Below are 15,481 nucleotides of genomic sequence, written 5' to 3' on the forward strand. Positions count from 1 at the left end.
CTGATAATCTTTTAGTGACATTATTACAGAAGAACGAAATGTCAACAGACCATTACGTCAACAACAAGCCTATACTAGGTTTAAAACTCTTGCTAGAGCTACTGTGATAGTGTAAATATTCCACTTTTGCTAAAAGATTACAGTAGAACCTCTATTAACCATGGTAATGGAGTGGACTGAACAGTTAATCGAAAAAATCGGATAATCTGCACCTTAAGATTTTCATAAATCAAGTACATAGGCACTTACAGTTTCGTAATTTAAAGCTCCTGCTGTACTGGCGTCTTCATACTACATACTGCAATGTACAATATTATTTATGCCGGTTACAACTGATAAACCCTATGAAGTACACTAATACAGTAAAACCTTGGATTATGAGCGTAATTCATTTCGGAAACGTGCTCTTAATCCAAACACACTCATATCAAAGCAACTTTCTCCATATAAACAATGCAAACTCAGATTAATTCGTTTCACAACCTTTTATTCATAAATAAAATACAGTATAATTTAAATATTTTGTTAAATTTTACTGCTTGTGTACTTTGTGAGTTGGTAGAGAAGGCCCTATGGCCTTAACTCTGCCAGTATAAATAAATAAATAATTTAGGTAATATGTAATGTGGGGTAAATATGTAGTATCAGATTTTAATATATTAATGGTAATTACAAGATTTGCAAAGATTTGTTATTTATTTACAGTTGGGTTGAAAGGAATATAATATGTAATTACATAAAAATCCGGTCCCTACTTATCAGTAATATCTGGAAGTAACTTCAATCAAGGACCAGTTATAAGAAGTTAGGATCAGTATGGGTAGTTTTTCTTAAATAAAAATACAGTATCTGCATGAAGAAATATTTAATGTCACAAGTTTCATGACTGTACAGCAAAATAAACAATGTAAAGTTTTATCGCCCTCGTGCACTACTGGAAGTAACAGCAAAGAGTACTTTCATGTTACTGTGGCAATCTGTTGCTCGTCTTCATACAGCTGCTCGAAGTCCCCACGCTCTTCACGGGATGCCCTAGAATTGTATCTGTACAGCCTAGGATCTCTGTCACAGATGGTGCAATAAGCGTAACACAGACGTCCGAATTCCTCCACAGTAAGCTGATACGGTCGAATTGTAGGATCCAGGTCTGCGAGCTTGTACATCTCTGTGCCAAGTTTTTCACGCACAGGAATCGGAAATAATGTCCTGCAACATACAATAACCAAATCAGTTTTGTGTTATTAGTCGTCTTTAATGGTGAAGCCAGTAGCCATTTCGAATCAAAATTCAAACAATTTTCGGTACATTAAGGGACTATACGGATTCAGTTTAGGTAAAATGAAGGGTGGAATCATTTACAATTTTCATTTTTCAAACCCCCAAAGCACAGAGGCTTACGTAAAGAAAGGAATACATGTAAAAACGTTACTTTACTCTTTAAGTAAATGAATTTGTACCACTATTAAAATAACTTTCATATACTGGTTATTTTAATAACACATTTATCTATAAAATGTGACAGGAGATAATTTAACAGCCCTTTACTTAATATTATAATTTATTTATTTATTTATTATTAATATTTGTGTGCTGAACAACAGCCAGAGGCCAATTATAGTTCAGCACAATACACAAAACAGAAGATACAAAGGTGCAAAACAAAAATAAATAATATCTTAAATAACAAAAACATACATGAATACAATTGAGTACAAACAATAAAAACTAATAATCAAAACGAAACTAAACCTTAAAAGGATCTAAATTGTGCCCATGCAAATTGGCATATTTTATGCATCTACAGACTGGAGAAAGTGATTTTGAATTTCGGTTATAAAATCTTAAACCTTTTGTAGGAATACGAAGGCTGATATTGTTTATGATAGACTCACAATCAATATCACCCTTGATAACTTTGCAAAAAAATTGATAATCAAGATTTAGACGTCTAGCATAAAGGCTACAACAGTTAAAATATTTACAGGTAATATCATAGTTAAAGTCAGTGGAATTGGGTATATATCGAAAAGCACATAAGGAAATAAATTTTCTTTGAATATTTTCCAATTTAACCGAATCGGTTGAAGTAATGGAATTCCAGGCTACAGATGCATATTCAAGTTTAGAGCGAACCAAAGTAAAGTATAGAATTAATAGTGACTCAGGAGTAGAAAAAGAATAGGTTATAGACCTTATTAAACCAAGCATTCTTATTGAATGATTATAAATATATTGAACATGATCGTGAAAGTATAATTTAGAATCGAGTAGTACACCAAGATCATTTATAGAATTTTTCCTAATAATACAGGCGTTATTAAGAGAATAATTAAATTTTATGGAAGTAGTTTTTCGAGAGTACGAAATGACAAAAGTTTTTGTTTCATTAATTTTCATTCCATTAATGTCAGACCAAAGTTCAATGGAGTTAATATCATTTTGAAGAGTTTGGCAATCGGCAGAACTATTTATTGAGCGAAAGATTTTGAGATCATCAGCAAATAACAGGTAGTTTGAACTTATTCTTTTACATATGTCATCAATAAATAATAAAAATAATAGAGGGCCCAATGTAGATCCTTGGGGAACTCCACATAAACAATTAAATGGGTCCGAGAGAGAATCACCAAGACGAACACAACATTGTCTATTAGTTAAATAGTTTTCAAACCATCTCACGTAGTTAGAAGAGAGACCAAAGTTTTTAAATTTATTTATCAGAATATTGTGAGGTACAACATCAAACGCTTTGCTAAAGTCGATATAAATTGAGTCAATTTGACCTTGGGTTTCAACAACAGGCATAACAAGATTAAGGTAGGATACTAAGTTTGTAGTTGTTGATTTACCTTTAGTAAAACCATGTTGTGCTGAATTAATTTTATTCTTAACATAAAATGAAACATGTTTGTGGATTATTTTTTCAAAAATGTTTGAGAAATTGTTTAATATTGAAATAGGTCTATAATTGGAAACAACATTTTTTTTACCATTCTTAAAGATAGGAATAACGGATGCTTCTTTCCAAAGCATAGGGTATGTACCGGTTAATAAACTTAAATTAAATATAAAGGTTAAAACGGGTATTAGAATATTAGAACATCCCTTAATAATAAAATTAGGAATGCCATCAGTGCCCTTTGATTTATTAGGTTTAAGCTTTTTTATGGCTAATGAAACGTCTTCAACTGTAATTTTAGGTAAGGATAAGAAGTCAGTAGAATTATTATAATAATAATAATAATGATAATAATAATAATAATAATAATAATAATAATAATAATAATGATTTATTTAACCTGGCAGAGTTAAGGCCATACGGCCTTCTCTAACACTCAACCTGGAGTAAAACTGCGTTACAAAAAACACTACAAATTTACAAAGTACACTATAATTTCACACACAAAACTGAGTAAGATAATAATAATAATAATAATAATAATAATAAAATGTAAACAACAAGTAAGTAGAAATCAGACATAATATATAACATACAGAAAGAAAGAAAAAAGCCTAATAAAATGTGTACAGCAGGTCAAAATAAATGAGGCATACAAAGTATAAAAAAATTAGACAATTATTGATGATGATGATAATAATAATAATAATAATAATAATAATAATAATAATAGTAGTAATAAAATAGTGCAGTACAAAGCATACAATGAATACAATATTTTTAAGTACACACAGTAAGGAAAATTATGATTATATATAGCTCAACTTATCACATTATAGATATATCATTATCGGAAAATATGAAAACAAAAATATAAAATAAGTTAAATATCACGAGAACATAAAAAAAATGTGAATACGTGGAAATATGCAATACAACATTTGTCATAATAGTAAGTTAGTATAGTAGTTATTTTAATAAAAGGAAAAGATCTATACGAATTTGATGGTGGATAATTTATGAAATATTTACTGAATAACTTAAACCTTTACTTAATTCAACATTATTTCAAAGAAGTAACTCAGTGTCTCGCTATTAACAACTTTATTGAATATAATGGCTATTTTAACTATTGCATCATACATTAATACTAAGTAGTATGATTTTATGACAGCTGTATCTTTTAATTTTCGTGTCTCTATTACTAGGTGATAAGCAGTTTGTATGCTATGGTACTATTTCTACAGCTTACAGTTTTAAATATGCAGTACTTATTCGAGATTCTCTAATCTCTGCAGGCATCAATACTCACTCTGCTCCTCTAATGCTGTATTTCTGACGAAAACTGAATATGGTGCGCACCACCTTCTCCACTAGTTCAAATGGTAAAGGAACAAGAGGTTCAACCAAAGGTGTGAAGCGAACAACTCCTACATCCACATCTGGTTTAGGAACAAATGCTTTTCCTGGAACATAATAATGCTAATCAGCAAGTCTGCATCTGTTTTTTTTTTTTTCTTATTAAGAGACTGTTAGGAAAAATTCATATTTTATGTTAATGAGCATTCACAAAATCTAAAAGTAGATCATACACAAACCATGAAAATAAGGCTATGCATTTAATGAAGTTTTATATAGTCCACCACTTTACAGTAGTGGTTAACATGTCTGATTGTGAAACTAGCAGGGTCGAGTTCACATCTCAAGTTGTCTGACTGAAGATTTTTTTCGGTAGTTTACTTCTACCCATTGAGTAAATACTGGGTAACTTTTGGCGCCAGACCTGGTTAACATGCCTGTCAAACTAGCAGGCTTGGAATCGTATCCTGAAGATTTTTTCGCGAATTTTCTTCAACCCATAAAGAGCAAATAGTAACTTTTGGCACCAGACCCTGGTTAACATATTTGACTGTGAAACTAGCAGGCTTGAGATCGTATCCTGGTTGGGATGTTGCCTAACTGAAAATTTTGCGGAGTTTTCCCTCAACCCATTAAGAGCAAATACTGGATAACTTTTGGCACTAGATTCTGAGTTCATTATAATCAACTTCATCCACATTGCCCACTTCCATATTCATATATCATTCTATCATATGGGGTGAATGAAATCCCATCTAATGGTTGCCCTAATCTCAGAACAGGATTCTTTATCATAATCACCAAAAAAGCAGGCAGCTATGCTACAACTATCCAATATACATGGCATTAGGAAAAAAAAACTGACGTTACTGGTTTTTTTTTTTTTGGTTATATCATTTATTTTTTTACTTGTTTTTCATTACTCCCAACAACTTTTGTTTAAAATTCATTTTTACCCAGGAAAATTCATATTACAAAAAAGCTCTGCTATAAATTAAAAATTTACTCATATTTTTTTATTTCATTCTCGATAAGAGTCCTTGAATACTCTACAGTGGAATTTACTGTTGGATTTTTCAAACAAGTATGTTGTGGATAACAAAATGTTTTTTATTTAATTAAGTATTCTTGTGAAAACATTCACTGTTACGTTTTTCACTTTAAAAACTCTGCAGATTAATATTCTTAAAATATTTTTCTATAAAGTTCTATCACAGTCTACTATATACAGTCACGAAGCTTGAGTTTTGAGGATGCTAGAAACAATAGACTGTTATGGTACTATTTTGCATTGTCTGTAATGAGGCAATATTAGCAGTCCTAGTAGTGAGCAACTATCTAATGTTTGCATATTTACTACATATTGAGCTTCGTGACTGTATATATTAGACTGTGGTTCTATCTCCTTGGTGGTACTGATATAATTCACTCTGTAATCTGCACAATCTGAATGACCGTAGTTTAAACCATGGAAGTGGGAACTTCACTGGAGATGGGTGGAAGGATCTCTTGTAAATACAATCGCATGTCTCTTTATTTTATAATTTTTTTAACACAGCAAATTTTATTTATAATTTTAGTGTCTATAATTATTATGTACAAAATATTTTGTAAGGCATTCTCTTAGTATTCCATTTACAGACAAATGTTAGTGCTTCTCTCACAGAAATTGAGAGAGGTAGAGTATGATGGTTAGGACTAACAGTAGTCAGTAGTACGAAAAAGGAATCTTTTTTTTTTTATTCTTTGACTCTTGCGGTGCATTGTTTAATTCTGAGGCCACCTGTGTGCAACATACCAGGTATTGTGAATTTGTGTTCTACTGTACACCAGTTCTGACACATGACAGACAGCCGACAGCGTTGTGCTGACATAATGTCAGCGATCATACGCTCTGCCACTTCTTTCTGGAAGGTCAGAGTCAGTTGTGTGCGGCCATAAGACCAGGCACTCTTCCTACAAAAGACAAAACAATCAAAATTATATTTGATGTTACGAGTAAAATTTTATTAAGGAGAGGACCAGAGGGGCTGCATTTCATTCTTGTAATCATGATCGATAAAAAGGAAAGAACCATATTCTGTAATAGAAATAAACAGGACTGCTCCAATGATGTAAAGTACTCAATAGCTGTACTAAGTAAATTGCGTAATATACAAAATTAATAAAAAAAGTAGCACAGTAGGCTATACTAAAAAAACTGAATACACAACTGAAGCAAATAACACTACAAGAGACAACAATCACATTAATGCTGCTGAAAGTTTTTAAACTATTTTATGCTCAACCATGCCGAAATGTAGTAATTATACACCTGGTAGTAGTCCTTTAATGTATGTCATTAAAGTACACCTATTCATTAAAGTTCAGGTTTTCGATTATCCTCGGATATGCAATTGAAAGACAACTAGGGAAACATCACGGAGGCTGGAAATCCAATACTGTTGCAGAAGGTTATGTTCTGTTACTATAATAATTAGCGTTAATTGTAAATAATATTCAAATAAATTCAATTTGTCATCTCGTTTTTCAATTCTAAATCAATTTCCAGGTTATATCAAAATGAGTTCATGTTATTCTCTACCGGTACATTACATCAAGGTCAATGACATTATTGTTCCTCGGAAAAAATCAATACTTTCGCGTCTGCGCACATCTCACACGAGCTATGCACAAGGTCACTTCCGATCTTCAGTCAGATACAAATAAAATAAATACTTCTGAATAATTTCAAGTTAGAAATATGGTCGAGCATAAAAAGTCGTATGAAACTTGCCTATAATGGTAATTAAGACGCTCGTATGAAAATTATGAAACTCGCGCTCGTTTCATAAACAAACATACTCGCGTCTTAATTACTACCATTATAGGCTCGTTGCATAATGTACTAAAAAGAACCAATCAAATCCATTTTTGCATTTTAAGTAACCAATCGTAATGAATTAACTTTTAGTTTAAAAAATTGAAACATGAAAAGTGCAGTCAACATTACGATTATATATTACCACACGTAGCAAATGAAAATGTAATGCAGAGATTTTTTCCCCTTACATATTACTGTAAAAAATTGGAGTGTGTACATGTAATGGCATCTATTACACGAGTAAATGCGGTATATGGTTTGAATATTCGATTCAAAATTCTCTGAAATAGAGTCTTGAATAATGAGTTCAAAATTCTGTACATAAATATACAGTAAATGCAAAACAGATTATATTTCAATCACTTCAAATTTTTTAAGAAAATTCTAATGCCTAATTAAACAAAATCGTAAATCCAGCTGTACTCCAATCACTGCCATGCATGCTAACAGAACAGTGTGCAGAGAACTTAGCTTCACCGAAGATTATTGTATTAATTCACGCACATATTTATGTGACTTCCAATAAATATAACTTTTGGGTACATTAATTAAAATTTTGTAAAACAAAAATAAAAATTTATCTTAACATCAATTTCAAACAAAAACAAAAATTTTGTAAGTTTAAACTTACTATATTTTGACCTGAAAGGATTTGAAACATTTTTGCTTTTATCACCTGAAAACCGCTATTCCGCGAATCTGTAGTTTTCGAAATCTAGGACATCTAGGGGAAACGCGGACATTCTAGTTGAAGCAGTAAAGCGATAGGGTTGGAAGTAAATCCCGAAAAGACTAAGTATATGATTATGTCTCGTGACCAGAATATAGTACGAAATGGAACTATAAAAATTGGAGATTTATCCTTCGAAGAGGTGGAAAAATTCAAATATCTTGGAGCAACAGTAACAAATATAAATGACACTCGGGAGGAAATTAAACACAGAATAAATATGGGAAATGCCTGTTATTATTCGGTTGAGAAGCTTTTATCATCCAGTCTGCTGTCAAAAAATCTGAAAGTTAGAATTTATTAAACAGTTATATTACCGGTTGTTCTGTATGGTTGTGAAACTTGGACTCTCACTTTGAGAGAGGAACATAGATTAAGGGTGTTTGAGAATAAGGTTCTTAGGAAAATATTTGGGGCTAAGAGGGATGAATTTACAGGAGAATGGAGAAAGTTACACAACACAGAGCTGCACGCATTGTATACTTCACCTGACATAATTAGGACCATAAAATCCAGACATATGAGATGGGCAGGACATGTAGCATGCATGGGCGAATCCAGAAATGCATATAGTGTTAGTTGGGAGGCCAGAGGGCAAAAGACCTTTGGGGAGGCCGAGACGTAGATGGGAAGATAATATTAAAGTGGATTTAAGGGAGGTAGGATATGATGGTAGAGACTGGATTAATCTTGCTCAGGATAGGGACCAATGGCGGGCTTATGTGAGGGCGGCAATGAACCTCTGGGTTCCTTAAAAGCCAGTAAGTAAGTAAGTCAGTAAGTAAGGACATCTAGATATATTACATTTATATTAGCAGTAGTATTGCTGTTATAATTCACGCACATATTTATATGACTTCCAAACTTTTGGGTACCTTAATTAAAATTTTGCAAAACAAAAATCAACATTTCTCTTAAAAATATTAATTTCAAATAAATTCGCGCTGAAAACAAACATTTCGTAATTTAAATTCACGATATTTTGACCTGGAAAGACTTGAAACACCATTTTTGCTTTTATCACCTGAAAACCTCCATTTTGCGAATCTGTGGTTTGCGAAAACTAAGATGTCTAGATATATTACATAGGCGTAAGCAGTAATACTGCTGTTATAGAGGAGTTAACATTCTGTTGCACCTTTCAGAGATTGCCTTCAACCAACGGATGATGAGTGGGGTTGACACACTGAACGGCAGGTTACCAATGATATGAATGTGTGGTGGGCGTTCTTCCCAGGATCTCCTTTTGCTTTCAGAAAACATCTTGCTCATGTCCACGTTCAGAACGTCTCCTAGGATGATCTCCATCTTCCCATCTGATGTACTATCTTTAAGGAGCTGAACAATAATAAACAGTTGACTATAGAAACAATGATCAGATATCTCTTAAATAAAATCTAATATTGTAACTATCGAACACCAGACACGTTTCTTTGTCTTAGGTGTTGTCTGAAGTCAATGTATAAAGATTAATATGTGAATGTAAAGTGACAAAAGGTCAACTGAAGTGTCACCCAATAATTGAGGTGTTTCCTTGAATAACAACTTAACATATACGATGAAAGAGTAATGGAACGGAGAAAAATTCTCTCCGGCACCAGGATTTGAACCCGGGTTTTCAGCTCTACATGCTGATGCTTTATCCACTAAGCCACACCAGATACCACCCCGGCATCGGACAGAATCGTCTCAGATTAAGTTCCAACTCTTGGGTTCCCTCTAGTGACCGCCCTCTGCACTACGCTTATTCTGTTGGATCCTGGCCAACTAGTCACTCATAACGAGTGCACCTCAGCACATGTGTGGACTTCGGTCCTACGTTCATAGACATCTATGACGTAGTGCAGAGGGCGGCCACTAGAGGGAACCCAAGAGTTGGAACTTAATCTGAGACGATTCTGTCCGACGCCGGGGTGGGTATCCGGTGTGGCTTAGTGGATAAAGCATCAGCACGTAGAGCTGAAAACCCGGGTTCAAATCCCGGTGCCGGAGAGAATTTTTCTCCGTTCCATTACTCTTTCATTGTATGATGATGCAGAATATCTGCATGGAAATATCATATGTACTTCGGTACATTAAAATAATATATATAACTTAACATATATTACGTCTTCCCTAATAGTTTGTGAATTTTCTCCTAACATATTCTTCACAAAATTAAAAACAGGAAAGCTACAAGCACTGTCTTACTCATGCTATATATGCAGAATATATGAAGAAAATTCAAGTAGCTCCACTGCATTACTCAATTTTTCTTTAAGGTACGATCACACATCGCTACTTTTGCAGCGTTGCAGTACAAAAAACTGCGCAAGTCTCGTACTGCGACGTGTGAACAACGGTGCAACCCGAAAAGTAGCGGCTGCCGAACCTGCTGCTCGCTACTTTTCCATGCTGCGCGCAGCTTATAAGTAGCAACATGTGAATAGGGTTCTTAGGGTTGCAGCCGCAGCATTTTTGATATCGGTTTTGTTGAAACTTTTGCTGCAGTTGCGATCAGTGTTGCCACCCAAATGTGCCAATGATACTTTTATTGTTTGGATATATTTTAATGTTAGATATGATGAAAATAAATTATTTGTAACAGTTACTAAATGTACAAGACAGTCTGAGTATATCTGCTGACGATATAATTCATTTTTTTAATTTTCCGTAGTGTAGTTTCAAACAGGACAGTTGCCAACATTGATTTCGTGAATATGCTGTTGGTTATCATTTAAGTATATGGGCGTTTTAATAGCTTTATAGTAAAAATAATGGCAATTTCTGAATACTTGATACGACAGAAAAGCAAATAATAGATGAGGAAGCTATCACATGAGTGTCATAATAATGCGAACATAACCACAAAATGTATATTGAGAAGTCAACACGGAGCTGGAAACCTTCAGCTAGACTGCGGCTGCAAAAGTAGCGCCTTGTGTGTGAACAGACTCGCAACCTCCAGTTGCAACTTTTGCTGCACTCGGGTTGCGCAGCACGAACAGTAGCGTGCAGCGCGCTACTTTTAGCTTACGTGTGAACACGACACACAACTTTTGCAACTGCAGTACAAAAGTTGCGCAACAAAAGTAGCGACGTGTGACCATATCTTTACATTCATGACCAAAGTTTTATCAGTACTGTATACTCACATCCAGTGCAGGTGAAAACCGTTTATCTTTCTCAACCACAATGAGCCGAGAAGGCCCTCTGTTAAGAATAGAGCGCGTTATTCCACCTGGCCCGGGTCCCACTTCACATACTTCACTGTTCTTGATTTTCCCAGCTGCTTTTACAATTTTGTCTGTCAGCCGTTGGTCCATCAGAAAATTCTGTGACAACTGACGAAGTGCACGTAAGCGATAAAGACGTAATATATCTCGAATTGTAGGCAATGGGGGCAGCCTCATTGCCTCCTGCACACTGTTCTTTATACTCATCCTCAATTACTTTATCTACAAAAGAATATATATGTATATGTATCTACTGTTTGTGATGTTAGTTATTTGTTACAACTGGCTCGTCAAAATCGTCCAGGAACTTTTCTTGTCTAACTGCAAAAATCGTGTACAGATATATTCCAAGAACTCCAGTTCCGAGCATAAAGCCAGTTCTCACGTTCCTCTGTCTCAACTTCTGCAATGCCTGCACTCTTTGTAGGTTCTTCTTCTCTACAATTTTCATATAGTCAATTGTCGTAGGTGAAATATTGGCTTTGTCTTTCATAAGATCAACTTTCGGCATCTGTTCATCTTTTCCCATTGTTTAGTCAAATCGGCTGCAAACCTGGTGAATAAAAAATAAACCATTTAATATACAGTAAAAATTAGAAAATAGCTGTAAATATACCATTTATTTGACATACAGTAAAAAATTAAGAAATAGCTTAAATTCATTTATACAGCTTGTCCAAGTCAAGTCTGAGAGTGAGGATATCGGGATGGAATGTAGAGGCAAAACACAGTTGCCACATAGGTCACGTGACGCTCAGATTTCAACGTGTGCACATCGTTTAAAATAAACTACGGAGCGCACGCATTTTTTGTCCTTGTTTTCAGATAAAGGCAACAGTTACGCTGTCTCCCAGCCTCCCCCCTCATGCAACTTTCTCTCCTACGCCCACGCTTGCCAATCAGAACGCCAAACCTCACTGTCAAGCAGAAGTAGAAGTACAGTCTATTTCAAAGCGTCTTAAATTGTTACCGCTCTATGAACTGAAGCGCAATATAAAAACTTTGCTGTCATATGAGACTGTACTGGTCTCCTCTCGTTACCACCTCCTTTCACTACAGAACTGCCTCCAACTTCCCCTCTCAGCTCGCAGACTTAACTTGGTCGAGCTGTACAGCATCATTTGGCCATTTCTCCTTTCAGATAGTTAATGAATTGTGTATTTGGGATCTTTACTAACTACCGGTAGTAATAATGATTTAAGGAATGAAGTTGGGAACAGAATCAAATCTGCAAACAGAGCCTATTATGCACTTCGTCCACCATTGAAGAGTCAATATGACGTTTAGAACAACTAAAATTAACATATATAAAACCTTAATAAGACCAGTTGTTTTACATGGTGAAGAAACATGGACCTCAGTAATCTATGTGGCCTCCCTTGTTCCTAATAACAGCTCTGAGACGATTTGGCATGGATTCCACTAATTTCCCACAAATATTCTTCATTTCTTCATCGCGAAACCATATACCAATGAGGGCAGAAATCATCTTCTCCTTTGTAGAACAATCCATTTTTTGCATTCTTCTTTTGCAAATTGACCACAAGTTCTCAATGGGGTTGATGTTGGTTAAGTTGCCTGGCCAGGGGGGTACCTGAATATTTTTCTTGTTGAAGAATTCTGTAGTTTTTCGAGATGTATGGCATGGTGCCAGGTCTTGTTGGAACACACCTCTGCCACCCGGAAATGATTTTTGCAGCTGGGGTACGATTCTGGTTTCCAATAAGTGAATATATTTGTCAGAATTCATCATTCCCTTGATAGGTATTAATGCTCCAGGCCCTTCATGTGTAAAACAACCCCAAAACATTACTTTAGGGGGGTACTGGGTGCTTGTTGGAGATGAGCTGCTGTTACTTTTTCGGATCCTTTCCGTACGTAAGAAACACGGTGGCCGTGGACCTCGAAATGAGACTCATCGGAAAAAAGTACATTCTTCCAGTCATTCACTATCCAGTGTTGATGTAATTTTGCCCACATTAAGCGTTTTTTGCACATAACAGGAGTTAGCAGTTGCTTCTTAATAGGCTTACGAGCCCTTCGCCCAGCTTCCAAAAGCCTACGCCGCACTGTTGTGACGTGAATATTCGCCCCAATGGTAGCTATTAACTCGCGGGTTAAGTCGACAGCAGTTAGTCTAGGATTTAATTTACTTTTCCTGACAATTAAACGATCATCTGCAGGTGAAGTCTTCCTTTTCCGGCCACAGTTTCCTTTTTTCTGGGGTGTGCTGGATCCAGTCTCCCTGTATCGTTTTATGATCGAATTAACAGTAGCCAAACCGATGTGACATTCTGCAGCAATTTGCCTCTGTGTCATAGAAGAATGCTCTGCTAATGTTATAATTTTAGACTGTTTTCGTGGAGTTGTATCCATTTGTGAAGACGACAGAATGTACACAGGATTGCAGTATTAAGTCAACACAACTGAAATGCTTATAAGTACAAAACGACAGGCAAAATGTCACATATTATAAAAAAAATAATGACACACCTTCAACAATGGAATTACACGTACTACAGATGTCAATTACAGAGGTATCAGTAGCTGTGAGGTCAACAATGACAGAAAAAGTAAAAATATGTCGTGTTCGGATTAATTTGCACGCTAGTGTATGTATAGTGACTTGGATATTATATCCTCCATTAGATTAGGCAGACTTAGATGGATCGGACACATGGGCAGGATGTCGAATGATAGGAAAGTGCACCAAGTACGGTATGTTTCACGCAACTGGAAGGGAGACGAATGAGGGGAGACCTAGGAATAGAGGGTGGGACTCGGTGCAGGATGACATTAGAAAGTGTGGAATTAAAAGATGGACATTGTTGGTGAAAGAGGAGAGTGGATGAGGACACTACAGGAGGTAAAGGCCCGTCTCGGGCTGTAGAGCCATGCAAGAAGAAGAAGAAGAAAGTCATTCAGTGTTCTGCCCAAGGGCAGATCTTTCGCTGCAAACGCAGCTTTCTCTAATCTTCCCTATTTTTTTCCTTCCTCTTCGTCTCCTCTTATGATCCATATATCTTAATGTTGTCTATCATCTGATATCTTCTTCTGCCCTGAACTCTTCTCCCATTCATCATTCTTTCCAGTGCCTCCTTCAGTAGGCAGTTCCTTCTCGGTCAGTGACCAAATAAATCATTTGATATACAGTAAAAAAATTAAGAAATAGCTGAAAATAAACCATTTGACATACAGTAAAAAATTAAAAAATAGGTATCTGAAAATAAACCATTGATTTGATATGGTAAAAAATTAAGACATAGCTGAAAATAATTCATTTATTTGATATACATTAAAAAAGAACTGAAAAAGCAGATTTGCTTTCTCTAAAATTCGCATCACATTAGCATATACTGGCTGTTTGATGCCCTGGAATCAGTTCTAAGTATTACTATTTGAGCTGACAAGGAAAGTGCGCAAAATATAAGGGCTCGACTGTGATGAAATTTGGGAGAAACTAGTGCACAGGTCTTCTAGTAATTTTGGAAATTAAAATCGTTGAATGCATAATGAATTTTTTATGGAGATGTAGCGAATTTGATGGAATTTTTGTGGAGATGCATTTTAAAACTTGAGCATTCTATTGGTAATTGTTTCAACTAAACTAATTGTAGAGGTATGTGGCAAATTACCTGTGAAATTACACGTCCAACGTAATGCGAGTGCAAACGTTAATATTTCACACAGAAACTTAACTTTTCGTCTTCGGTCTGTTTAGTTTTTTATCAATTTCACTGGTATTCATTAGCACCAAAATTATTTATTTATAAGTTAAAATATCAGCCTTTCTAACCTCAACAACAGTAAATAAACCAACATTAGCCTAATTGAAATATTAATCGGAATGAACATTTTAGTAAATATAGTTTTAGTATTAGAACACAGCCTACCTTTGTTCTTATTGAAAGTAAGAAACTATGTAACGCCCAAATGTTTCTTTAAATTGCGTTTCCTTAAATCATCAACTCCGCAACATTTCAACACATCAAACGTGATTGCACTTTGCGTTTTTACCGCAGGTTTAGAGAAATAACACCAGGTGGAAGGAAATGCGTATTCAGAATCAGGGTTGCCAGATAAAGGAATCGTAACCGTCGTACCAACTTATGAAAATTGTCGTACTTAAGCTTAAAAATTGTCGTACATTTCTGAGATTCCTAATATATATATATATATATATATATATATATATATATACACCATAATTTCAGTCCACCGCTATGTAGTAATGATTAGTATGTCTGATTGTGAAACGAGCGGTTGGGGCTTTAAATCCTGGATGAAACAAATTATCTCGTTGAGGTTGTTTTCGGGTTTTCCTTTAATCCATTAAGAGCAAATGTTGGGTTTCGGCGCTGGAGTCATTTCGCTGGCATAGGGATATCTTATGCGAAATTTTACCGCTAGATGGC

The 15,481-nt window shown here is 35.1% G+C and overlaps 1 protein-coding gene across 1 annotated transcript; it reads right to left on the reverse strand.

Moving 5' to 3' along the window:
* Window positions 1-848: 848 nt before the first annotated feature.
* mtTFB1 (mitochondrial transcription factor B1) lies at window positions 849-15,060 on the reverse strand. The gene is made up of 6 exons (XM_069813118.1): window positions 14,960-15,060; window positions 10,986-11,619; window positions 8,990-9,189; window positions 6,057-6,214; window positions 4,212-4,365; window positions 849-1,206 (listed from the first exon to the last, which is right to left on the reverse strand). Exons 2-6 carry the CDS (start codon window positions 11,271-11,273, stop codon window positions 960-962), a joined length of 1,047 nt encoding a protein of 348 aa, XP_069669219.1. The 5' UTR covers window positions 11,274-11,619; window positions 14,960-15,060; the 3' UTR covers window positions 849-959.
* Between the last annotated feature and the right edge of the window lie 421 nt (window positions 15,061-15,481).

The sequence above is a fragment of the Periplaneta americana genome, chromosome 2, assembly GCF_040183065.1.
Source record: "Periplaneta americana isolate PAMFEO1 chromosome 2, P.americana_PAMFEO1_priV1, whole genome shotgun sequence".
Lineage (NCBI taxonomy): Eukaryota > Metazoa > Arthropoda > Insecta > Blattodea > Blattidae > Periplaneta > Periplaneta americana.

What these genes read in the sequence shown, in the direction of transcription:
- mtTFB1 (XM_069813118.1), bottom strand. Translation starts at nt 11,273, where the DNA reads ATGAGTATAAAGAACAGTGTGCAGGAGGCAATGAGGCTGCCCCCATTG. An exon ending in GGTTTTCACCTGCACTGGAT is followed by an intron (nt 9,190 to 10,985) that starts GTGAGTATACAG and finishes ATTATTGTTCAG; the next exon opens with CTCCTTAAAGATAGTACATC. An exon ending in ACACAAATTCACAATACCTG is followed by an intron (nt 4,366 to 6,056) that starts GTATGTTGCACA and finishes ATTATGTTCCAG; the next exon opens with GAAAAGCATTTGTTCCTAAA.